The 27,143-nt window shown below is 38.2% G+C and overlaps 2 protein-coding genes and 1 long non-coding RNA gene across 7 annotated transcripts in view; 2 read left to right on the top strand and 1 right to left on the bottom strand.

Annotated features, from left to right (window-relative positions):
* Nucleotides 1-27,143, top strand: part of LOC127881955 (uncharacterized) — a 46,230-nt gene that overhangs the window by 1,980 nt on the left and 17,107 nt on the right. Inside the window, exon 4 of one of the 3 annotated variants that reach the window (XM_052430224.1) lies at nucleotides 162-1,025. The exons of the other annotated variants lie outside the window; for them this stretch is intronic. Coding sequence (XP_052286184.1) covers nucleotides 162-1,025 — 864 coding nt within the window. The remainder of the gene's footprint in view (nucleotides 1-161; nucleotides 1,026-27,143) is intronic. 3 annotated transcript variants of the gene reach the window in all.
* LOC127881971 (uncharacterized) lies at nucleotides 8,671-13,316 on the top strand. Its single transcript, XR_008050354.1, has 2 exons — nucleotides 8,671-8,751; nucleotides 12,826-13,316. It is a non-coding gene; the product is annotated as an uncharacterized LOC127881971 (long non-coding RNA).
* LOC127881957 (uncharacterized) lies at nucleotides 15,229-26,078 on the bottom strand. 3 transcript variants are annotated; one of them, XR_008050352.1, is made up of 4 exons: nucleotides 25,240-25,933; nucleotides 18,958-19,251; nucleotides 18,418-18,553; nucleotides 15,229-17,190 (listed from the first exon to the last, which is right to left on the bottom strand). XR_008050352.1 is itself a non-coding variant. In XM_052430229.1 (3 exons), the coding sequence occupies exon 1, from the start codon at nucleotides 23,902-23,904 to the stop codon at nucleotides 21,094-21,096; it is 2,811 nt and encodes a 936-aa protein (XP_052286189.1). In that variant the 5' UTR covers nucleotides 23,905-26,078; the 3' UTR covers nucleotides 15,229-17,190; nucleotides 18,418-18,553; nucleotides 18,958-21,093. The 3 variants fall into 3 exon arrangements, 2 of the variants coding, with proteins under 2 accessions (XP_052286189.1, XP_052286190.1); XM_052430229.1 differs by having other exon boundaries at nucleotides 18,958-26,078; XM_052430230.1 differs by having other exon boundaries at nucleotides 15,229-17,187; nucleotides 18,958-26,078.

Below are 27,143 nucleotides of genomic sequence, written 5' to 3'. Positions count from 1 at the left end.
GTTGGGTTCTTTGAGAGTTGTTTAAGCTTAGAAATCACTATTCGAGTGTGATGTCTTCATTATTCTATCATTCGATTCGTTTTTTTAAAGACAATCTTCGGTCCTTAAGTGAAGGTGTTTCATTAAAAAAGTATTCTACATTATTCTTTTTTACACTCTAGAGGAAAGTATGAAAATCATACTTCATGAAGCAAATGGAAATCCTCCTGAGCAAAGTGACTCAGTCATAATATTGTTAAAAGAAGCAAACAAAGAAAATGGAAGTTACACAGCGGATTCACATTCAGATATGAGTGAAAACAGCAACAGATTTATGGAAGCTGATAACACAGTAAACTCGGCAAACAAACACAATTTACAAACGTCGCACGAAGATTCTTACAAAGATGAGGTGTCTGACACTGCTGAAGCTGACCTCCAATCAATGCAAAGGAAAACAATATCATCAACTGTGTCTATTTCTGTAACCTTCACAAACGAAACACAAGAAAACAAAAATCCTAGTGAACCAGAAATATCACCGATACGACCCACCTCTCTTTTAAGAAATAATCAATATCCAAAAGTGCCAAACCATATAGTTAAATCTATAATCAACGGTAAAAGAACAAATAAAAACGAAAGGCGTTTACCGACTAAATTTAACGATTTAGCCAATTGCAAAGACACACAGAAAGAGGAAGAGAATGCAAATAATAAGTTAACACCCAATCGTCCGCTCAAAATTGTATCAGAGGCCAAAGCGTTTGGAAAAAAAAGTGATACATTTGTATCAGAGGCCAAAGCGTACGGAGAAATAACTGATACATATGATGACGATGGAGATGAAATCCCAGTTGACGATGCAGAATTGCCAACAGCAATGAAAGCCCTCCATATATCTCACGGAAAGAAGTCGAATACTCTTAAATCCAATAATATAATGATACAAGCAGAAAGACAAGTAAACGAACTATCGTCGGCTTATGCTCGAGCATTTGACAGTCTGAGAAAAATGCAGTCATCCAAAAAGATTTTATGCAATGGTAAAACTATAATCGTTTAATTTTTGAAATTTATTCGGGAGAATCTAAATGATAAAACTGTTGATTAATTGAGTTTTTTTGTTGCATGAAGTAATCAGTTAAAATGTTAACAGTCAAAACATGAACTGATTGTATAAAACATCGACCAACTAGCAGCTATGGATAATGACTGCTTTATTTTATAGCATGTAGCAGTCCAGATTGTCGAGGTGATTTCGTCCAGTCAATTCAGGGTTTGATACACGAGGCTCGAAAGCAAGGGCTGGAGGTTAACGATGTACCTCCTGATGGAAATTGCATATTTACTGCAATTTGCGATCAGCTACAGGTTGATGCTACATTATAATACATCTCATGGTAGTTATGACAATTAAAAAATACATGTGAAAACAAAAACTGATAAATATGTATACCCAAGAAAATTTAGGTTTCGAAAAAGTATTGGTCTTTTTTAAGTTATAATGCAATTATCTCTGAAGTAGTAATAGTTTATTGCCTGTACTCATCATCTACCCAAGCTCCATTATGACGTCAGAAGAAATAATTATCCGGGAGGGTTTGCTTAATTGGAAACATGTTTTGGTTTAACAAATTAAAATTGGACTGTTTTCAAATAAATACATTTCTTTATGTTCGTAATGTTATGTTGATTGAATCAAAAGATTAAGTGTTTTTTATGCCCCCACCACTATAGTGAGGGACATATTGTTTTTGCCCTGTCGGTTGGTTGGTTTGTGTGTTTGTTTGCCCCAATTTTAACATTTGCGATAACTGTTGCAATATTGAAGATAGCAACTTCATATTTGGCATGCATGTGTATCTTATGGAGCTGCACATTTTGAGTGGTGAAAAGTCAAGGTCAAGGTCATCCTTCAAGGTCAAAGGTAAAATATATGGGTCAAAATCGTTCATTTAATGTACACTTTTGCAATATTGAAGATAGCAACCTGATATTTGGCATGCATGTGTATCCCGTGGAGCTGCACATTTTGAGTGGTGAAAGGTCAAGGTCATCCTTCAAGGTCAAAGGTCAAATATATGGGGACATAGTGTTTCACAAACACATCGCTTGTTTATCCCTAATTCTTTTGGCTGAGTCGAATGAGTATTACATGTACTTTGGTAAACTTTTAAGAACTAGAACACTGTATTAAGAGGTCGCCGTGGCGTATTGGATATGGTGTTCTCCTAGCCACCTAGAAGTTGCAGGTTCGATCTCACTGTGGGAGCGTTCTTTAGATCTCCCCCATAGACACCAAGTACTGGTTCAAGTCCCAGGAAACGGACTCGAGAGCGTTTCAAATAAGTCTTACGCCTTCTATGCAATCGAGCTAAAATAAATCGGTTTAAACTAAAGAACATTGGGAATAGAACACGAGACGTTTCTAAGCGGACATCATATCCATTTGGCAATGGCGACCCGTGCAAATGGGTTCACGGCTACGAACTCAAGAATCAACTTCTTTTATTTAACACACATGGCATTTATGTTATACATACTGCAGATAAAAAGTTAGAATAAATACAAGAAAATAACACAATGTTTAAATATCTATTTCAGGCATTGAACGATATGTCCTACACACCAAGAACATTACGTGAAAAGGCCGTCATTTGGTTACGAGATAACCCGTACTGTTCTGATGACAGTAAAACTCATGTTCAATCTTTCATGGAGGAGAATTGGGACTCGTATCTTCAGAGAATGGTTTCAATATATAAATACTTATTATCTTTTCAGTATCGTAATTTTCAAATAAACAAATAACAAATAAATGCATTTCCATACTTTACGTTGTGAAAATACACGTATATATATATATATATTGATACAAAAAAACTAACGTGATTAATTTCAGTTAAAGGTATTTTTTTAGAAAAATCTGCATACACAATAGAACAATAATTTTACGTTACTTTGTATTTATTAAAATCAATCACGTCACGGTAACATTGATTTTCAAAATGATACATTGGGGTAATGGAAGCAATAGAATAGCATTGTAAATAGAAGAAGATTTTGAATTTGGGTCGCTTCACCTGTTGTTAGAATAGAGGTATGAAGTAAAAAGCATATTTTAATACATTATCGGCAACTACTTCACGATACTATTTTGCGCTTATATACTAATGCAAACAAATCGGATTCTTAAGTCAAAAGCTACTAACCGCTGCTGAAGAATGCCACGTCTGGTGTTCAATGCGCGTTATAGCATGTGGCTTCTGATCATATTATTATTTCGATCTTGTCAACGAATTCAGATAAAAAACGGCGAGTGGGGCGATCACGTGGTTTTGCGAGCCTTGGCCAACGTTTGTGGGTGCACTATTAAAATTCTAAATGCTCACGGCAAAACATGCACATGGACTACATTAGAGCCATCAGAAATACCAGACGGAAGACGTGATGTCATTTTGGGACTGGTGGGGGAAAACCATTATACAAGCCTTAGACGTAGAGGTAGGTATCAACTTATTTCCAACATCAAGGTAGAATAAAAGATTGAATTGATATAAAAGCAAATTCAGAAAAACACCTTTTGATTGGCCACACGTGCCATTCAGAAAGTTAAATTCTTTCTTTATCATACTATATTCAGCGCGTTCTTTGAATCATCAAAATGTGGTAAAATATTTCATATGATTTATAAAAAGAGATAAACAGATAAACATAGTTTTCACAACACGGCCATAATAACAAACATTTTAAATAAGTTGTGAAGTTCAAAAGGAAAAATGTGAAATTATTCTATGTATATATATATACATTTACCATTATGTAAAAACGTGTATATATTTTCTTATTATAGAATTGGCTATTAACGATGTGGTCTCTGAAAACGATGACCAACCAACGATTGGGACGGAGAAATTGGAATTTAGCGACGAAGGTAATATTTGTCGACAGATTTATAAAAATAGTCATGATATATATACTATTTAAAAAAAACATATGCTCACTTTTATGTAATTACAGACATATGTCCGTGTTATTGTACAGAATGAATAATATTGTATTGTGGCAAACACAATTACAAGTTACAGGAATAAATTGGCATATGCTGGTATCATTTAACAATAGCTATTCAACATTCAAATACATTCTAATATTTTGCGACAGTGCGCAGCCTTTTTCGACTGGTCAATGGTCTTTTAAACAATTTTTCAAATAGTAAAACACATACAACCGATGCATCATTCTAATGAAAAACAAAAGCAACACGTTACCCTTAAATTGTATTTGCACGTTTGATCCCAGGGAATTGTCTAAGATGTAAGCATTGGACGCATGTACAGATATTTCAATATGTATATTATGATTTATTAACGGGAAACATTTCATTTGTAGACCGCGCCTTAGTGGAATTGTTTATCAAAGACCACGTGGACAGTAGCAGTAGGATGCCAATGTGTTCACTTTCATTTCTTATTACACGACTCTTTTCGAAATGCGGTGTGGTCAGCGAGGCAGCCGATTTTTCATTTAAACAGTTGCAATGGTGGACGGACTTAGCTTTAAAGGTATGATATATTTAAGGTATACTATATTTATCTACAAATACTTTTTTGTAAAAAGACCTATTTGTTATTTTAATGCGTTGGAAAGCTCACCTTTGAGAGTATGACAATCTTGTTGTCAACACTTAAAATCTAAAACAATCTCAAATAGCTCGCAAATAACATTTTGTGAAAGAATACACATCATAGAATCAACGGAAAATAATCAGATGGTATTTATTTACGGGGCCAATCGTTTGTGTTTTGGTTCTTACGAACCACATATACATATATATTTTACTATATTTAGAGAACACAGAAAAGCCACCATAACACGACAATTATAAGTGGATGCATTGGCTATGGAGTATATCATCCAGATCTATGTTACAACCCAGCAAACCCTAGTACGACGTACCGCATGATAGATTTGAACATTTTCTTTGTATGCAAATTAGACCCATCATTGAATCGCTGCAGTCTGATAGGACATGGGACACTGTGCTGCGTGGGTTATACACGGGCATATTATTCCAATGAACATTTACGAACAAGTAGTTATAAAGCATACAACTCTGTCATGAATGTGAGCGATGGTGGCCAGGTTTGTGCAGGCATTCTCGTACACTGGCCAATTTGGCCACAAGAGGCATCAGAATGGATAACCAGAGTAAGGTTTGCAGATTTTCCGTCGCAGGAGCTCATCCATGACATATGTTCCAAAGGATGCCATTTGTTACCGGAAGCACACGAGAACAGCGTGGACCCAGACATAGAGTGGAAGTTTAGTTTTGTTGACGCAGTAACAAACATTTTTCAAAAAGCCATTTCAGAACATCAAAAATATTGTTTTCTGATAATGTTCGGCATGTGTTTTGAGGTGTTTAAGAAACTTGACGTCTTTAGACTTGATTGGCTGATAAATCAATTTTTGTTTTGCTGCGAACGCTGTCCTTCGCAGTTCTGGCAAAGCCATCCTGCTTCTTGCATTATGTTAATAATCGATGATATGATGATGTGCTTCAAAATTCGTTGCCTTCCAAGTTATTTTATTGCTTCGTGGAACTTGATTGAAAACTTGAGCGAAGAAAAAGCGCAGCTAGTGATGGATATATTGGGCAGTATTCGTTCAGAACCATTAGTTGTGTTTCGACAAATGAAGGAGAATTTCATGGACTCTTTTGAAACAGAATCAATCATTGAAAGGGTGTGTGAAGACGCGCTGTATTTCAAAAGCACAAAATTGACTACACTTAATACTTTAATACCGTGCATGATCGACATTGCCAAATGCTTCGTTAAAACATACAAATATATCACCGCCTTAGATGAATTAAATGAAGCCTTCCAAGCCCGTTTGTCTGTTGCAACATGTGAGGACGCCATGTCCTTTGAAAACTTTATCCAAGCGTGCTTTAACGGCCTGAATACTTTTGAGTCGGTATGGTTCGCAACATTCGCCGATAAGCAACTGCAAAGTCAGTTGTCGAGGCCACTAATCAGGCTAGTTCTAGATGACCGAGTAATGAAGCGAATAGACGAAATACTTGAAAAAGATGTTGCAGGATTCTACGCATCCTCAGAAGTTCCAGAATCGTGGGAATACCAGTTCGACAAATTGTGTTACGATTATGCAAGTTTTTTAGTGTTTGTTAATAAGATGTCCGATGCGCTGCCAGTGTTCTATAGATGCCATGAACGGTACCAAGAGTATCTAACCGGCAAAGGGGATTCATACTTTTCAGAAGAAACGATGCTAGAAGTATACGCCGGGATATTTGCATTGTACAAACGACAGCAGCAAACAGCGATGTTCAGAGAAGTGCTGGAGGTCGCAAGCTCAATCGTAAACATCGTTAATAAACCAGCAGGGTATGGATGGCTTGCGCATGTGTATAACATGCTAGGGGATCAAAACGGAGTTAATATGTGTACTGCAAAAAGGGCAGAATTATTAAGACAGAGGACTGCAGACATAGACGAATTCCATTTGATATACTGGCCGAGGAAGATTGTTGCGCTTATACCTAAACGTGGAAAATAATGTGTCTACGATCATTTGTATTAATGCATGTGATAAAACATCAACAGGGTGCGACTTAACATTGGAATTGTTTTTGAATCTGTGTTCGTAATAATAATAGTTTTCTCGGAATATTGAGTTTGTTTCAGTTTGTCTAAATGTGCAAGTATAAAGTCGACTCTTGATTGATCGCACTCACTTGCAAACTGACACACGTATACAATTAAAAGGGCCTTTTCAATCAGTTACCAATACTTCAATTTTCATTTTATTCATGTCAAATAAAATATACCTTACCACCTAACTGATGCTCCATTGGTCATTGTCCGCTCGGTTTTTAGTTACATGTACCTCAGGTACACGTAAGTATTCTTACATGTACCCCGGGTACGGTAAATTTCATCAAACGTACCCAGCCGATTTTAGACTGTACCCGACTGTTTATTCCCGCCCCCAAAACACGCTACCGATTACCGTAATTATGAAACAAACTGCTATTTAAAAAAAAATGCATCAACATGCTTGTTGAGTATGAGTTTCGATAATATAGATGCCATTTTAACAGAAAATTGACATAAATATGAAAATAATTAATTTAATGACAACGATCGATTAAGCGCTAAAGTTCCCGGGTATGTATAAATATATTTACCGTACCCGGGGTACATGTAAGTATGCTAAAGTGTACATGGGGTACATGTACTAGTACCCGAGCCGACACTGACCAATCGAGCCTAACTGACCATCCCATTCCTTATTTACGCTCTTAAAGCCTCTTTAAATATTGAAATGTGTTCATCATTATAATTGATTGAAGATGTGGTGACACTTTGTATTTCAGACCATTCAACCAGGCAACATGCCTATGAGTACATTTTATCTGTGCTGAGGCAAGGTTTGTCATTCACATTTTTTCTTATCTCTTTACTCTTAAATGAAACTTGCAAATGTTATTGATTACATGTTTAATGATAATTACGGATTCAAATAATACAAAAATGTTCAGGTGCTTGTATTTTTTTCTGATTGTTTATTGCGAAAAAAGTGATTGATTTGTTTTAATTTCAAAGTAAACATTGTGATGTGGTCACTTCTTAAAATACTGAATGTTTTGTTATTGTTTAAATATTTGGTAGCCGCAGATGCGCATATATCACAAAAACTTGCTTTACTTTCTGTCTCAAGAAGCAAAGAGGTCAGGAGGCATCTAATGCATAAAATTATTTGCGGACCTTTTTTATAACTATATTTACCGTGTGTGTAAACAATGTTTACCAATACTGTACATGAATTGATTTTGAACTTAGTTCATTTATGTTTGTTCATTTTAAAGACAAGCCTCTACATTTAAAATTATTTGAAAATTAAACATCACAATGGAAAAGGCCATATTGCAATGCATAAAAAATCCTATAGCTGCTGAAAGAGATTTTATTATCCCCCGCCATAGGCGGAGGGATATTGTTTTGGCGTTGTCCGTCCTTCCGTCCGTCCGTCTTTCCGTCCGTCCGTCCGGCACTTTTGTGTCCGGAGTCATATCTTGGAAGTGCTTTGGCGGATTTCATTGAAACTTGGTATGAGTATATATATGGGTAAGAGGATGATGCACGCCAAATGGCATTGTACACTATCTGTTAATAACGGAGTTGTGGCCCTTTGTATCTTAAAAAATGCTTTTTTTGTGTGTCAAATATAACACTTTTGTGTCCAGAAGCATACTGGCGGGGGATATCAGTTCAAAGGATTTGCTTGTTGTCCCCTACCGGTGAAACCGGAGGGGACTTATGGTTTGCACTCCGTCTGTCAGTCTGTCTGTCTGTCAGTCTGTCTGTCAGTCTGTCACACTTTTCTGGATCCTGCGATAACTTAAAAAGTTCTTCATCTTTTTTCATGAAACTTGAAACATGGATAGATGGCAATATGGAGATTATGCACGTCATTTCATTTTGTTCCTACGTCAAAAAATCTGGTTTCTATGGCAACAAATATTTAAAAAAAAATTACTGACAATTGTGGAGTTTCACCGGTAGTTGACCATATTGCTTGGCAATCTCTTGTTTATTTTGTATTGGAGGGAAGACAAGTGCTGGTACTCCTAGTGATGGTGGTGGCGGTGGTGGGGGGGAGGTAAGGCTGTTGGTGATGATGATTGTGATTATGACAAGGATTGTAATGCTGATATGGATAATTCTGATGATGATAATGGTGACCATGAGTGGATAATTATACGCAAACAAACGAAGTTTAGGGGGGTATATAGGAGTGAGCTTGTCTGTCTGTCAGTCGGTCTGTCTGTCGGTCGGTATTAAGTGTCCGCTCTCTAATTCAAGTTGTTTTCATCCGATCTTCACCAAACTTGGTCAGATGTTGTATCAAGATGATATCTAGGTCAAGTTCGAATATGGGTCATGCCGGGTCATAAACTAGGTCATGGAGTCACTTAGTGCGTTTTAAACATTCAGCATGGTGTCCGCTGTCTAATTCAAGTAGTTTTCATCCGAGCTTCACCACACTTGGTCAGAAGTTGTATCTAGATGATGTGTAGGTAAAGTTCGAACATAGGCCATGCCGGGTCAAAAACTAGGTCATGGGGTCACTTAGTGCGTTTTTAACATTGAGCATGGTGTCCGCTGTTTTATGTGAAGACAACATGCAAAATATTATGTGTCAATTCGGCATATGGGAGTATTCGTTACGTCTGTGACAAAGCTCTAGTTTATGATGTTTATGATAGTTGTGAGGAAGATGATAGTGATGGTAAGGATGGTGAAGATGGTGACAATGATGATGGTGATTGTGGTCATTATGATCATGGGGGGGGGGTAATGATGATGGTGATAATTGATGATGTTGATGATAGTTATGATGATGCATAATTTGGTGGTTGAATTAAGGGTACATGTATTGCTGACAAGGATCATTATAATGATGAATATGGGTGACCATGAGCGGATGATGATTGATGCTGCTGTTGATGTTGACAAAAATGAGGATTTATGATGGTGATGATGAAATTCATTGAGTTAATTTCCTACTTTGTATTTATAACACAAATACATTTTTAGGAATGATCATTATATCATACATTTAACCTAAATTGTGTTATAAATTAAATCTTATTGTAACAACATAATAAACTCATGCAAAATCTTATGACCAACCTCAAAAAGTGCAGCTTTCTAAAACGCAACATAGAAGTTGGCCTATCATGCTGTGAATGTTACCACACCCTTTCACAATGATTCTTAAAGGAATGGTCAAGGCCTGCTCAAAAGTGATCAAAATTTGAAGTGTTTATGTAGGAAAGGGTTATGATATTTAACAGTTCTCTATTATTCACAATGTATTAGTGTTTATGTCTTGCCATTATTTATAGATGTGTGTTAATTGTCATTGTTTTTAGATGCTGTAATTATATCCCCATTACCATTGGTAATGGGGGCTATATAGGAGTCACTTTGTCGGTCTGTCTGTCTGTCGGTCTGTGCCAAAATTTCATCTGATCTTCACCAAACTTGGTCACAAGTGGTATCTACATGATGTGTAGGTCAAGTTTGAATATGGGTCATGCCTGGTCAAAAACTAGGTCACGGAGTCACTTAGTGCGTTTTAAACCGAAAGTTTTTCCAGACAGTAACTATGTCATTTATCGTTAGATTTTAAAAATGACTTGGTACATTTGTTCACCATCATGGGACGGTGTGTCATGCGAAAGAAGTACGTCGATATCTCCAAGGTCAAGGTCACATTGGAGTTCAAAGGTCAAAATGCTTGTCCGAACCATAACTATGTCATTTACCGTAAGATTTTAAAATGACTAGGTACATTTGTTCACCATCATGGGACGGTCTGTCGCTTAAAAGAACTATGTCGCTATCTCCAAGGTCAAGGTCACACTTTGAGTTCAAAGGTCAAAAATGGCCATAAATGAGCTTGTCCGGGCCATAACTATGTCGTTTATTGTGAGATTTTAAAATCATTTGGCACATTTGTTCACCATCATTGGACATTGTGTCGCGCGAAAGAATAACGTCGATACCTCCAAGGTCAAGGTCACACTTTAAGTTCAAAGGTCAAAAATGGCCATACATGAGCTTGTCCGGGCCATAACTATGTCATTCATTGTGAGATTTAACAAGAGCACCGCCTTGCGGGTGCAGACCGCTCATCTATTTTCTTTTTAAAGGTGAAGGGACTCTTATTTTCAATCACAAAGGAGGGAGGGGTGGAGTGAAGAGCGGTGCATTGTGTGGGGGTGTGGACATTTATTACATTTTCTTCCAAAAATGCGAAAAAAAAGGAAAAAAAATCGGGGGTGGGGGGGAGGGTGGGGGGGGGGTGGGGGGGGGGGGGATTCTTGGGTGCGATGGTTGGACGGTATTTCAAACATAAAATAATAAAAATAAATATTTGTGTTTTTTAACCGTTTCATAAAAAAAAATGAGGGGGGGGGGGTTGAGGTGGGGGGGGGGGGGTATAGTGTGAGGGTGTGGTGGTAATTTGTGAGATGATCTTAAAAAAAAAAAAAAAAAAAAATAGGGGGGGGGGATTCGGGTGGGGGGAGGGGGGGTGGGGGGGGGGGATTCTTGGGTGCGATGGTTGGACGGTATTTCAAACATAAAATAATCAAAATAAATAGTTTTGTTTTTTAACCGTTTAAAAAAAAAATTGGGGAGGGGGTGGGGTGGGGGGGGTATAGTGTGAGGGTGTGGTGGTCATTTGTGAGATGATCTTTAAAAAAAAAAAATAAAAAAAAAAAAATAGGGGGGGGGGGGGGGCACGGGCGATGGTTTGGGTGGAGTCTATTGTGGTATGTCAGGTAAGAGTAGTTTTGTCAAAGTATCAATCAAATCTAATCATAAATAAAGAAGTTATGGCAATTTTAGAGAAATTTAATAATTTGACCTTGAGAGTCAAGGTCATTCAAAGGTCAAGGTAAAATTCAACTTGCCAGGTACAGTAACCTCATGATAGCATGAAAGTATTTGAAGTTTGAAAGCAATAGCCTTGATACTTAAGAAGTAAAGTGGATCGAAACACAAAATTTAACCATATATTCAAAGTTACTAAGTCAAAAAAGGGCCATAATTCCGTAAAAATGACATCCAGAGTTATGCAACTTGTCCTTTTACTGTACCCTTATGATAGTTTGCGAGTGTTCCAAGTATGATAGCAATATCTATGATACTTTAGGGGTAAAGTGGACCAAAACACAAAACTTAACCAAACTTTCAATTTTCTAAGTATAAAGGGCCCATAATTCCGTCCAAATGCCAGTCAGAGTTACATAACTTTGCCTGCACAGTCCCCTTACGGTAGTTAGTAAGTGTTGCAAGTATGAAAGCAATAGCTTTGATACTTAAGGAATAAAATGGACCTTAACACAAAACTTAACCAAAATTTTCAATTTTCTAAGTATAAAAAGGGCACATAATTCTGTCAAAATGCACGCCAGAGTTATCTAACTTTGCGTGCCCAGTCCCCTCATGATAGTAAGTAAGTGTACCAAGTTTGAATGCAATAGCATTGATACTTTCTGAAAAAAGTGGACCTAAACGCAAAACTTAACCAAAATTTTCAATTTTCTAAGTATAAAAAGGGCACATAATTCAGTCAAAATGCACGCCAGAGTTATCTAACTTTGCCTGCCCAGTCCCCTCATGATAGTAAGTAAGTGTACCAAGTTTGAATGCAATAGCATTGATACTTTCTGAGAAAAGTGGACCTAAACGCAAAACTTAACCGGACGCCGACGCCGACGCAGACGCCGACGCCGACGCCAAGGTGATGACAATAGCTCATAATTTTTTTTTCAAAAAATAGATGAGCTAAAAATTACTTGGTACATTTGTTCTCAATCATTGGAAGGTGTGTCATGTGAAAGAATTACGTTGATATCTCCAAGGTCAAGGTTACACTTGGAGTTCAAAAGTCAAACATGGTCATAAATGAGCTTGTCCGTCCATAACTATGTCATTCATTGCGAGATTTTAAAATGACTCTGTACATTAATTTTGATCAAAGTAATTGGACGGCCTGTCATGCGAAAGAATTCAAGAGTTCAAAGGTCAAAATGGCCATAAATGATAATGGCATAATAATTCTTAAAAATCGCCATAAATTAGCTTCTTTTTTTGTGAAGACAGCATGCAAAATATTCTGTGCCAATGCAGCATGTGGGGGTATACGTCACGTCTGTGACAAAGCTCTAGTTGTTTCCTGTACAGACCAGTGTTTTATCTAAAGGCTATATTAAATATTTGTTTTAATGTTTTTTAGAGTCTCTGCCTGAGAACCAAAGACCAGAAAGATACTTCCAGTACTACATGGACAAGATCACAAACCCTGCTCCTGCTTGAACTGTACAAAGCAAATGTAGATAAGTTCTACAACCCCCTGTTAAAAAAACTTTGTGGGAAGAATTGTGTAAATCTCTTAACAGTAAAGGTTTTTAATAGCAAGCAGGTTGAAGGGAGATGGAAAACCATCGTGGCAGCTTATTGTCGAGCTAAAGACAGCAACAGAGCGACGGGATCAAAGAGCCATAATGTGATACTAAAACAGATTGTGATGGAATTTGACACTTAAAGCAAAAATAGATCTAACATTCGATCATCAGCTCAAGCATGGAATGATGACTTTGTGATGATTAGAAGTGATCTATGGATTTCAATGAAAGTAAACCAATAAAAACAAACACAATACCTTAACGTATTGATATGTTATGTCATCATCATAAACATTTTGAAAATAAATACCTTAAACAAAGATCAACCATATGATATTATGTTTCAATGGTATTTAGCTCGACTATTATATATGAAATATATATAGTGGAGCTATCCTACTCACCCCGTCGTCGGCGTTCCCGTTAGCGTGCAAATGTTAAAGTTTGCGTACTACCCCAAATATTTTCAATGTCCCTTGACATATTGCTTTCATATTTTGCATACTTTTTTACCAACATGACCCCAACCTATATACAAGAGCAGACAACTCTATCAAGCATTTTGTAATAATTATGGCTCTTTTTCCACTTAGAATATGCATATTATTGATAAATCTATGTTAAAATTTGCGTACCACCTCAAATATATTCAATGTCCCTTGACATATTGCTTTAATATTTTGCAAACTTCTTAACCAACATGACCCCAATCTATAAATAAGAGCAGACAACTGTATCAAGCATTTTGTAAGAAAAATGGCCCTTTTTCCATTAAGAATATGCATATTGTTGATAAATCTATGTTAAAGTTTTCCTACCACCTCAAATATTGTCAATGTCCCTTGACATATTGCTTTCATATTTTGCAAACTTCTTTACCAACATGACCCCAATCTATAAACAAGAGCAGACAACTCTATCAAGCATTTTGTAAGAATTATGGCCCTTTTTTTGTCTTTGTAACTGAATATTTTGTTAAATTTTGTGTTTAGATCCACTTGACTTCTAAAGTATCAAAGCTATTGCTTTCAAACTTCAAATATTTTCTTACTATCATGAGGATACTGTACCTACCAAGGTCATTTTTACCTTGACCTTTGAATGACCTTGACTCAAGGTCAAGAGTAAATTTTACTTACATTGCCATAACTTCTTTATTTATGATCAGATTTTATTAATACTTTGACAAAACAACACTTACCTGAATACCACAATGGATTCCACTCAAACAATACCCAACACCCCAACCCAGAATCCCTGCCCCCCTCCCCCCCCCCCAAAAAAAAAAGTAAATTGTTTTTTCCTTTTTTTATTTTTGAAAGACCATCTAATAAATGACCACACCCCACATTATACCCCCTCTCAACCCCCCCCCCCCCCCCAAAAAAAAAAATATTATTTTTTCCTTTTTTTATTTTTGAAGGACCGTCCAAACTTCCCACCCAAGCTATTGCTATCAAACTTGAAATAAAATCTTATTAGTTTGTTTTATGTCTTTACAAATGTTCAATAGATTGTGGAAAATATACCTGAACTATTACCTTGACCTTATTGAATAATTTGAACAATTACCCCATGATGGCTTACGTTATACTGTCAAGCACTCGAATATTCGAGCGCGCTGTCCTCTGACAGCTCTTGTTTCTAGATACATGCATGTTTAGGCAATTATTCTTTGTGTGCAGTCTGAATATATTTTAACTAAAATTCGAGGTTAAACATTTGCATTCCAATTATAAATGCATGCATGCAACTTTAAAAAAATATATATACACTGCAGTAAGAAGCTTCCAACACTTTAGCATGTTGCATTGACTCAAAGTTTTAATGAAATAAGTGTCAAATTCCAAATCATGGATGATATTATTATTATTGTTGTTGATTTTTAGCTCGGCTGTTTTCGGAGAAACCCCCGAGGTATTGTCAAAGCCAGCTCGTCGTCCGCCGTCAAGCGTCGTGCTAAAACCTTTACATTGGCTCTAAAATCAAAGTGCTTCCACCTACAACTTTGAAACTTCATATGTAGATGCACCTTGATGAGTTCTACACGCCACACCCATTTTGGGGTCACTAGGTCAAAGGTCACTGTGACCTCTAAAAAAATAATTCTGACAAGCTTTCATTTATTCAAAACTGCACCCGCAGCCAAGCGTGGCACCCGTTATGTGGTGCTCTTGTTGTTTTAAGATATGTTATCGTTTGTTATGTCATTTGCTATAAAAGTGGAACAGCAATAGCTTTTTAGTAAATTTAATTTAAAAGCAATAGACATATTTTCAAGGACATAGAATTGCATACATGTGAAAACAATTCTGTTGGATAAACAAATACCTTATCATTTAACAGACATATGGACACTTTAATTTTTTATTACTTTTATTTAAAAAATATGAACATAAATGCATGATCAGGACTCAAAACTAACCGTCTGATTACAAAATAATGTTAACATGACTATTGCCAAGCAATATATGTCCCCTACCGGCTCCACCATTGTCAGAAATATATATATATTTTTTATATATGTGTTGCCATAGCGACCAGAGTTTTTGATGTATCAAGAAAATAAAATGACGTGCATAATGTCCATATTGCCATCTATGTTTCAAGTTTCATGAAAAAATATGAAGAACATAAAGTTATCGCAGGATCCAGAAAAGTGTGCAGGATCCACCAATTTTAGCAGTATTTCTAGTCTATTTGTTGCCATAGCAACCAGAATTCTTGACATAGGAACAAAATGAAATGACATGCATAATCTCCATATTGCCATCTGTCCATGTTTTAAGTTTCTCGAAAAAAATATGAAGAACTTTTAAAGTAATCGCAGGATCCAGAAAAGTGTGACGGACTGACAGACAGACTGACAGACAGACTGACAGACGGAGTGCAAACCATAAGTCCCCTCCGGTTTCATGAACAAATATGAAGAACTTTACTTATAAAGTTATCGCAGGATCCAGAAAAGTGTGACAGACTTACGGACGCACAGAGCGCAAACCATAAGTCCCCTCTGGTGAAACCGGTAGGGGACAATAACTACTGAGCAGTATTAGTGAAAACCAAACACTTTCAAAAATAATGGTCAATGAAAATTTGTATTAGTATGTTTCATTACTTTTAATATAAAAAGTTAACCAAACTAAATTGTCTCAACAGGTAGAACAGAAACCGAAAGCTTATTAATTGATTTTATCGTTAACTGCCTGGTTATAATTGTTCTTTTCATAACGCCTTCGACATTATTTTGAGGTACAAATAATGAAAAGTTATACTCGTCATTTTCAAAAAGAATGTCAATTTCATCTTCATTTAAAATGCATAAATTATGCAGCACGCAATTTGCAATGACTGTTTTGACAATGAACTCTACATCCACCATATCAATAAACATAAGTCTGCAAAATCTACTCTTTAACATGCCAAAGCTGTTTTCTATGAGGACACGGGTGCCAGAAAGACTTAGTTGAAGTTCAACTGTTCCCTTGAAAGGTGACCATTATCGCAAAATGGTGTCATCAATTATCTAGAAATCGGATAAGCTTCATCTCCTATTATGTGATTCATTCCAGTAAACCCGGGAAGTGCAGCATATAAACGCCAGTTACGGAAAACGCGTGCATCATGCACCTTTCCAGACCACCCTCAATACACATTTGTGAAACGCCTGTCTTTTTGACAAACAGCTTGCAAGATTATTGAATAGTGTCCTTTTCTATTGAAGTAGTCTGGAGACCTTTTCCTTGGTGCCGAAATTTTTATGTGCGTCCCATCTATTGCCCCCCAAGACTCCAGGGAAGCCTTTCTTATTTTGAAATTCATCAATCACAGTCTGCTTGTCATTGTTTGATGGCCAACATATAACTGTCTTAAGAAAACTGTCACATAAAACTATCAGCATTCTTCGGTTATGGTCTAAGAAAGTTGACTTTGATACGTTAAAACGGTCTGCAATAGACCTGACTGTCTCTAAATTACCCAAATACCAAAGCGTCATTAGTAAGTCCTTATCCAATGGAACTTGTTCACAACCCCCAGTTGCAATCCTTCTATGAAGCTGATCATCATTTGAAATTCTCTCCAGGACTCCTTCAAAAGTACCCCTTGTCATGCAAAAAAAGGTAAAGTCATCTGGGAGGTACTGAGGTACGGTGACTTCAACGTAGTTGGCCACTTTCGGGACATCATCTCTGCTGCTGAAAAGAAACCAAATTACTAGTTATTAAATGGATTTAGTTAAAAGCCTGTTATATTGCTTTGATCACGTCAAGCTTATTAATACCTTAAAGGGGCCTTTTCACAGATTTTGGCATTTTTTAAACTTATTCATTAAATGCTTTATATTGATAAATGTAAACATTGGATCATAAAAGCTCCAGTAAAAAATCAAGAAAAAAAATTAAAAAAGGAAAAGAACATTGCCCGGAGCAGGTTTCGAACCAGTGACCCCTGGAGTTATGCCAGAGTCCTGAAGTAAAAACGCTTTAACCTACTGAGCTAATCCGCCGAGTACACCTTCATGACGTATTTTATACCTTATATAAGCAATCTTCGTAGTTTCACAAAATTTAACGACAAAAACAGAACTCTCCAAATTATTCAAACGTTTCGCGTTGCAACGCTTTATAATTTTTAGGTTTTAAAATCGTCAAAAGATGCATATAATGGCTATATTAGAGCATGGTTAATGTTCAGTATTAATGTTTCCTCACAAATATCATAACTAAAACAAAAACTTACGAATCTGAAACAACTTTTTTCAATTTTGTCAATTTACCAAAGCGTGAAAAGATCCCTTTAAAACTCAATATGACTTGTGCTTAGTAATCTTTATTACTTGTTCAGAGCATTTTCAACCCAGGACCCTAATACAACCCTGTGCCATTAAAATTGCAATAATTATTCAAATAAAACTCAAATTTGAGTTAAGATGTTTGTTTTCATGGCTGTTAACATCACAGGGCTTAAGCATGGTCCTTAGATGTTAGGGAGTATGGGTACACCCCTTTGGGTGATACAAATTATTTAGCATCTTTTTTGTTTTTATAATTAATGAATTCCGACTATTAATCCAATAAATAAAAGATATACGTTAATTGGTAATTGTCAATAGTTAATACTCGGTGTATAAATTTAAACTATTCACGTCCCGAGGCCGAAATTACTGTTCTTTATATTGTCCGAAATTTAGTTTATCCGAAATAACATTGAATATAACAAGTGAATGCGTTAATAATGGTAGAAAAGATATTTCACAATACGTACATTGCTGCACATAGAGCGGCGAATCGTGGCATTGTTCCACTAGCCTTATCAAAGAGCAAGTCCATTTAATTTTGTAGTGTTTTCACCCGATTAGCTATTCGTGGGTTTTAATACAATTATCCCAACCGCTAGCAAAGATAATATACAATACTACTCACATAGACATCGACTGGAATCCTCGTCAGGATGGCCCTAAATGTCCTCGTCGTCTTCGAGGGAACTCGTCGGCTCGTCCACGTCACGAAATGGCACTATACATGTACTTCTGGGAATACACCTCCAGGCAAATACGTACTTAAACACATAGTCACCGGCTTACATACACATATACTTCTGGGAATACACTTGCAGGGAAATACGTGTCATTGGCACAATCACAGGCAACTCACAGACTCACATACACAGTCACAGACTCACTTATATCTTCTGGGAAAGGCCTTCCAGGTAAATACGTGTTGAACACACATAAAATACAATATAATACAATACACACAGGCTCACAGCTAGACACTGGCTAACATGCACAGGCTTAACCCCCTGGAACTACTAACGTACTCAGGGTTACACGCACAGGTTCACAGTTACAGGCTCACAGTTACAGACACACATATACAATACAATACCATATAAAATATACAGGCTCACAATTCCTCACACAATACTCACATTGGGACATAGGCACATACACATCTACTCACCTCAACGTCCGGTGCACAAGAGACCGTACAAACTCGTGCTGCCCAGCATGCACTATATCGATTTGTCGCTGGTTCCCAGTCACGAGGTATGTGCGCGTTTTATAGGCTGGGCACCGGCACAACACTCCTCCCACTTTTCTCCTTTTGGGACGACGCCACACAGCGAAGGAATCGTACCGGCGCTATATACCGATGAAGTAATAGTGCCCCTCGCGTAAGCACCTTGACCTAACACCTCAATGTTAGGTCTGCATGCCGGCCAGCTTTCGTCCGACCTCTCTTTCTGCGCAACGTCTGCAATATACCACAACTAAAATTAATTCATCTCCATTAAATGTCAGATACTTCCTTTTAATAATCTTAGAATAATAACCCACAGTAACCCACAATTGGTTATGCCTTAGTGCAAATAGGCTTGCTTACAAAATGCAAAGACATGATAAACGAAAACAGTTTCAGTGAATTGCTAATTTGCACAACTATGAAACTATACGCTTTAACCATAAAGCCATAATTAAATGAAATCAATAGTCACTGTGACTGCTTTTAATTTGATGATGCATATAAGCCTAAAATTGTGTAAAAACAAATCTGCCAAAAAATTCGCCTTCTTTTTCAAAACAAGGTCCTGTAACTCCTGTCCTTTTCTTGTCTACACAATGAATGGACAGGAGCACCCACCTTACAACCTATTTTCACAAATTTTAACAAATAACATAAATGCGACAAATACATCCGCTTTGCAGCACACATGATAAGGCCCTCACCCCCACATGGAAATGCATAATCTACAATAAAAATCATCTTGGTTATATTATACAATCACAAGAATTTTAACAAAGGGACTACAAATGCGTTATTATACATATCTAAGTGGCAAAAGGTTAAAAGTATAAGAATAAAAATAATCTTATTTTTGTCCAAGTATAATACCTATAAGTGCTTTTAATGTTACAAATTCATTTTATTGACATTATCTGGAGGGAAATACAACTAAAATAAAACAAAAACTATTGTACCCACTACACTCCTCCCACTTTTCTCCTCTTGGGCCGCCGCCCCCATGGTAATCGTACAGTCGCACCCAAGGCAGAAAAGACAGACACTCAAATGGGACTATGATTTCCCCCTTCCCGCAGGCACAGGAGTGCCTTTGCCCAGCGGGGTACATACAGACCGCTGCATTCTAGCGGTTAGTGACCAATATGTTTCTTGCATATTTAAAATTCCATCAAATTAGTAAATAAAAAAAAACATTCTTGTCGGCTATCGTCTGACAATTACTTAATCAAGAAAAAACATTATTGTTGGCTTTCGTCCAACAAGTACATTCCCTTATGTATTAGAATGTGAAGATCCCACTGAGAAATAATATACTTTACAAAAATAAAAACAAATTAAAAGTGTACATGCACCGGAAAACATCTCCAGCCATTCAAAAAATCAAAGCGACGAAACTAGACCGTTGCCGTCACATAAAACTTTAAAAAGACAGGCAAATATTGTTTACAAGAAGAATTCCGGGAAATACCACTTCCGGCCAATAAAAAAAAACACAAACAGTATGGAGTGTGACAGTGGTCGTGCGACAATGTCACACCTGACCATAAGAGAAAAAACCAGACTTCACGGGAAATAATCAAACACATCCGTGACTGTGCAAAGCAATTCTTAGCGCGGTAATACAAAAATTACAGGAAGTTAAGCGCGGACAGAACAAGATAATTTGGGACGACACCTTATGTTTATGCATTAAACCCCCTTTTCGCAGAGCACTGCTTAGATAAATTTCAATTTTATAATTCCAACAATATTGCGATAAAAGCCTGGTCTTAAACTGAGACAATAGGACATATATCTATTCAAAACAATCTAATCAACTTACTCCAAATGTTTAATAGAAATCTTACTTTTGGTCTTCTGCGTACAACGTAATACATTAACAAAACCGCGAATAGGATAGAGTTTCCAGTAACAAAACATCAGAGTAGTTAAAAGGATCACAAAAATAGGTGACCATACCGCTGTTTAGTATAATGTGACTGCAACGTTACTGTAATTGTTTTAATTGGGGGAATATTGTATTTTTAATTGTTTTCTTAGTCTTACTAACAATTAACCTCGCCATTTACAATTTTAGGCGGTACAGATTTTGGAAGTAAGACGCTCTGGTGGTCGCCAACCTAATTTCCAACGCTGGGACCGCTCCCAGCGGCGAGAACTAGAGGGTCGCCATCCTCTTAAGCCACGCCTAACAGGCCTTCGAAATTCATCCTCCCTTCTTTTGTCCGGGGCAACTCGGTATCCGGATGCGCCACCCCCTCGGTGGTCACCCGCGGCGACTCCGTATCCGGTCGCACACTTCCGGCGGTCCGCTGCAGCGACATCAGCCGGATCCACATGTCCGGCGATCGGTTTGGCCCCATCTCCAGTGGCCGACCTGGCCATCTCTCGCGCTGCCTGGCCAATTTCCCCTCCCTGGGCAACTTCTGCCGCCTCTCGGCTGGCTGCTTCCGCAGACTCCCCGTACACCCGTTGTACGCGAAATGCATCCACGCACACAGGATCCCCATGGTCTCCTTTAGTGATATTGCCAATGACCATCCCTGGATCACGGACGACATTTGGCTGCACCAAGGGAACTGCATCGTGCACGTCCTTGGCATGCTGTGGGACTCCCCTCTCGAGGTTCAAAACCTGTCCATCAAAAATAATGGTGGCCTCTGCCATATTAATGATGGCTCTGCCTGGATTTACCAAAATGTCGAACCCAAGAAGCATATCGACATCTGTCGGAGCTACATGCAAATGCTCCCGATACCAGCAGTTGCCAATCTTAAATTCAACTGGGCCTTCGACAAAACTCGGCATGGAGTAGTCCCTTCCTGTCATCAACAACTTGACATCACCCAGCTTGGGAGGTGGCTGCTTCATGGCCTCATAGATCCGATCAGAGATAATACTGACCTCTGCTGCCGAATCAACCACTGCGTCAACCACGATATCTCCCACCTGCACCTTCATGCAGAACTGGGACACCGAACCTAGCTGGTTTTCATGAACCACTTTCGGTTGACCCGACTGCTCATCCGCTACCACTACGGGCGCTTTCTCCTCATGGTTGGCCAAGGACATGGTATTTTCAAGACAATTCCGCTGGAAATGTCCCAATCCACCACACTTAAAGCAAGATATGCCCCGCCGCGTCATACCAGGATATTCGCCCGAATTAGACCCATATCTTCCTCGCTTGGATCCCTCATGGCGGAAATTTGAATGTTGGTATCCACTACGATACCCGTTGTTTCGCCAGTTCCCGGGGCTCCCATGGTAAGCATTTGAGCCGGATCCCCTTTCGTAGGCATGTTGGTTCCGATGCCCACGTGGACCGCCGCGGCTCCAGGTGCCTTCTTGATAGGGATCCTCAGCCGCACACTCGCCATAGCATCCTTCGTCAACGTCGGGACGGAACAACGGAACCGGTCGTTCGACGCAGCGAACAGCATCCGGGGTCCCACAAGGGCTGGACAACAGTTCCACGGCACCCTGCAATTGACCAACCACCTGGCTCAACTTGTCGAGCGCCGACCCACTCACCACCTCTGGAATTGGTTCCTCGCCAACCGCGTGAACCCATCTCAAGTCCTCCTGCTCATCCATTTGGGTAGGGGCACATGCAAATTGAATGTGATGGAACATTCTATTTTTTTCAATTGCCTCTCCTATCGACTTTGGTTGCTGCATGCTCACCTGCAGGCCTGCTTCTCTGTCATGTAGCCCATAGCAAAACTTTGCCACTGCCTGCTCGGTGGCGTATGTTTGGGGCAGATATCGGAATGCCTTAGTGGCTAGCGTAAGTACGCGATCTGACCACTCATCCAATGATTCTCCTACCGCCTGAGAAATCGCCTGGAAACGCCCTTGCGCAGTAGCAGGGAGCTCTTTGGCGTCGAAACGCTCTTCAAGACGATGCAGTAACTCCTTATAAGGGACAGTTTCCCTGCCTTCAGTTATTACTGCATAGAAATCTGACGCTTTTCCCGCCAAACACCAAACCAACCCATCGGTGCGCTCATCATCTGACCATTTGTGCAATTTGGCATAGCGCTCAAACTTGCCCCGGAATACTGGCCAATTGCTACGACCGTCAAACTGCAAGTTTTTAGGTATCCGGGTAATCACATCCCGATTACTCGGAGTAGCAGGGTTTTGTGTAGTTGCATGCAGGAGTGCAACAGGAAGGCTCGGTATTACAGGCGGGTTGATGAGCGTCTGCGTAGCCGGCTGATTAGGTATTACCAGTTGGTTGATTGGTACCAACATAGCAGACTGATTTGGTATGCTAAGTTGGTTAACGGGCGCCAGGTTAGCAGGCTGATTGTACATGCTATGTTGGTTAATAGACGCCAACGTAGCAGGCTGATTGTATATGATAGGCTGGTTTATCGGTACCTGGGGTTTTGTAAAAAGGGGCAATGGTTCCCTCATTCTAACCTGAAGCTCTTCCCAGCAAGCCGTGATATCCGCCTCCAAGTCGGATATCTGGGAAGCAAGCTCGGCCTTTACCCGATCCTGAGCATAGGGCCCCTCCTTTTGGACAGGCATACCTACCCCCCACCTTTCGTGTGAGTCAACTGATCCACCTAATAACAACCGCCCCATCCCCTCATCATGGGTTTCATCCCCTTCCCCAAAGGCCTCAGCCAACAACATTAGGTAAGGACGGAAGTCCAACAACCGCATATCCTCTCGATCCAGAGGCCGCCGAATAATCACTCCCAACGAGTCTGGGGACAGGTTCCCCGCAATCTCCCTAAACTGCACAATGACCTTAGCCAATTTTGGCCCCACCTCCGGAATAGATGTCAATACATTGGGAGGGTCAACATTTACTCGTATTAATTGTGGCCCCGGTGAGCGACTCTTGCTGCCCACGCAACTCATCATTGCCAATTTATTTATTTAAAATTAAAAAATACTTCGGAAAAATAAAATTCCAATCAGCGTAGAACTGGACGACAATTAACATAAAATTGCTCACTAATAAACGATAAATAAAATCGCTACCGCTGTTGTTCCTATAAATAATTAATCAAAAACTGCAAATAAAAAACACGTCGCTTTAACTTTACGTTAAGCACCAATTTCCCGGGACCCAGTTTACATTCGCAATAACACTGCTCTAAAAAGAATTATATATAGACAAAACTCGTGCCCGTAAACTTCTATTTCCTCGGACTTTACTGATACAAAGCAGTCAACCAAACACGTTTATTATGAACTGCTGCGCACAGAATTCGCGCCAACTAATAACGGGAAAAATTGCCAATAAAAAACACGTGTCCGTCCGTTGATTACACAAGCAATGAACCTGTTACAAACAGCATTGGACAATCACGTTTTTTAACAAATATTTCGCCGACTGATAACCCGGCCGGCGAATGCGAACAATGAAGAAAAATGATGCCGTCTGTTTTTACACACGACTAAAAATAGACGAAAAATGCGTGCAACTGTTAAATTATAGAAATAACGTTTTAAAACGAACACAGAACTTTAAATTAAATTTGATGCGACGGTCCAAACTAAATTTCACGATGCCGATTTATTTGCAACAAAGTTATATATAGAACTAGCCTAACCGTTAAAGGGGCCTTTTCACAGATTTTGGCATTTTTTAACTTATTCATTAAATGCTTTATATCGATAAATGTAAACATTGGATCGTAAAAGCTCCAGTAAAAAAATCAAGAATAAAATTAAAAAAAGGAAAAGAACATTGCCCGGACCAGGTTTCGAACCAGTGACCCCTGGAATCCTGCCAGAGTCCTGAAGTAAAAATGCTTTAGCCTACTGAGCTATTCCGCCGAGTACACATACTGAACGTATTTTATACGTTATATAAGCAATCTTCGTAGTTTCACAAAATTTAACGACAAAAACAGAACTCTCCAAATTATTCAATCGTTTCGCGTTGCAACGCGTTATAATTTTTAGGTTTTAAAATCGTCAAAAGATGCATATAATGGCTCTATTAGACCATGGTAAATGTTCAGTATTACTGTTTCCTCACAAATATCATAACTAAAACGAAAATTTGCGAATCTGAAACAACTTTTTTCAATTTTGTCAATTTACCAAAGCGTGAAAAGATCCCTTTAAAACACAATTACACAAACCCCACCCGTACTACCATTGTAGTGTTTTCACCCGGTTAGCTATTCGTGGGTTTTAATACAATTATCCCAACCGATAGCAAAGATAATATACAATACTACTCACATAGACATCGACTGGAATCCTCGTCAGGATGGCACCAAACGTCCTCGTCGTCTTCGAGGGAACTCGTCGGCTCGTCCACGTCACGAAATGGCACTATACATGTACTTCTGGGAATACACCTCCAGGCAAATACGTACTTAAACACACAGTCACCGGCTTACATACACATATACTTCTGGGAATACACTTCCAGGGAAATACGTGTCATTGACACAATCACAGGCAACTCACAGACTCACATACAAAGTCACAGACTCACTTATATCTTCTGGGAAAAGCCCTCCAGGTAAATATGTGTTGAACACACATAAAATACAATATAATACAATACACACAGGCTCACAGCTAGACACTGGCTAACATGCACAGGCTTAACCCCCTGGAACTACTAACGTACTCAGGGTTACACGCACAGGTTCACAGTTACAGGCTCACAGTTACAGACACACATATACAATACAATACCATATAAAATATACAGGCTCACAATTCCTCACACAATACTCACATTGGGACATAGGCACATAAACACATCTACTCACCTCAACGTCCCGTGCACAAAAGACCGTACAAACTCGTGCTGCCCAGCATGCATTATACCGATTTGTCGCTGGTTCCCAGTCACGAGGTATGTGCGCGTTTTATAGGCTGGGCACCGGCACAGCAATTTTCTTCAAGTCATTTATCATAATGGTTGAATTAATAATGATTCCGTCAAATCGGTATGATTGAATAGCGAGAAGTGCCCCTTTCCAAGGACAAGGTTTTCTATAAACGGAAAGGGTCTCATATGTTTTATTTTGAATATTTTCCAATAGATACAAAAGAAATGTACTAATAATCTAAATAAAGAACTCATACATCATTATTGAAATTTTCCAACATATATATGAAAATTATCCAACATATATATGAAAAATATCCAACATATATATGAAAATTATCCAACATATATATGAAAATTATCCAACATATATATGAAAATTATCCAACATATATCTATATGAGAATTATCCAACAAATATATCATTTGACTTTTGCAACGTTTGACACGCCATAATATTAAACACAAAGACCATATTTTACATTCTATACATAGATGGTGACGTCACTACGTTATTGTCAGTAAGACCGGTGTGTACACAATAAGACCGGTGTGTACACAATGCCATATTTTATATATAGAGAAAATTATGTGAGTTTTGAATAAAGATCAAGTTTATCATGCGAGGCTTAGAACCGATGTAGCGCGAGGCTTGCCGAGCGCTAACATGGTTCGGGCCGAGCATGATAAACTTGATCTTTATCCAAAACTCACATAATATTCTATTTATCCTATTATTTTGTGGTCGTTTATCGTTCAAAAAGAGTAAAACTAGATCTACTTTAATATTCAAAGTAACAGCGCTGGTTTTCCAAGTTGACTCCGAGGTGTTTGTTTACTTCAACGTCATCATTTGCTATGACGTCACATTGAAATATATAGTGTTCTTAAGATAGAGATCGGAAAACCATGGTCTAAAAATAGCGATAGTATAAAGGTAAAGTTTATACGATCGTTGTTATACTATCGATTTTCATCTGGTAATAGGATAAAAAAAGTATATTGATATAGATATAACAAGTCAAACTGCCAACACAAATTTACACTTAGAGGCATTTGTTACAAATCAACAGTTCTGACTTAAAATAATCTCTGTATAACCACACACATTCTCTAATTGTTGTAAAGTATCGTTGTAATGCACTTAGAAATAAGAATTTACACAAATCTGTTGCATTATATTTGTATAGGCTAATACCTTCTTTTGATAATAATATTATGTTTATCCAAGAAAAATAAATGTATTACATTTTTAATTAAAGAATGGCCTGACAAACATTTAGAACTAAATTCAAAGCCT

The sequence above is a fragment of the Dreissena polymorpha genome, chromosome 5 (assembly GCF_020536995.1).
Source record: "Dreissena polymorpha isolate Duluth1 chromosome 5, UMN_Dpol_1.0, whole genome shotgun sequence".
Lineage (NCBI taxonomy): Eukaryota > Metazoa > Mollusca > Bivalvia > Myida > Dreissenidae > Dreissena > Dreissena polymorpha.
The sequence above is the reverse complement of the archived record's forward strand: the minus strand, read 5'-3'. Positions and strand labels throughout refer to the sequence as shown.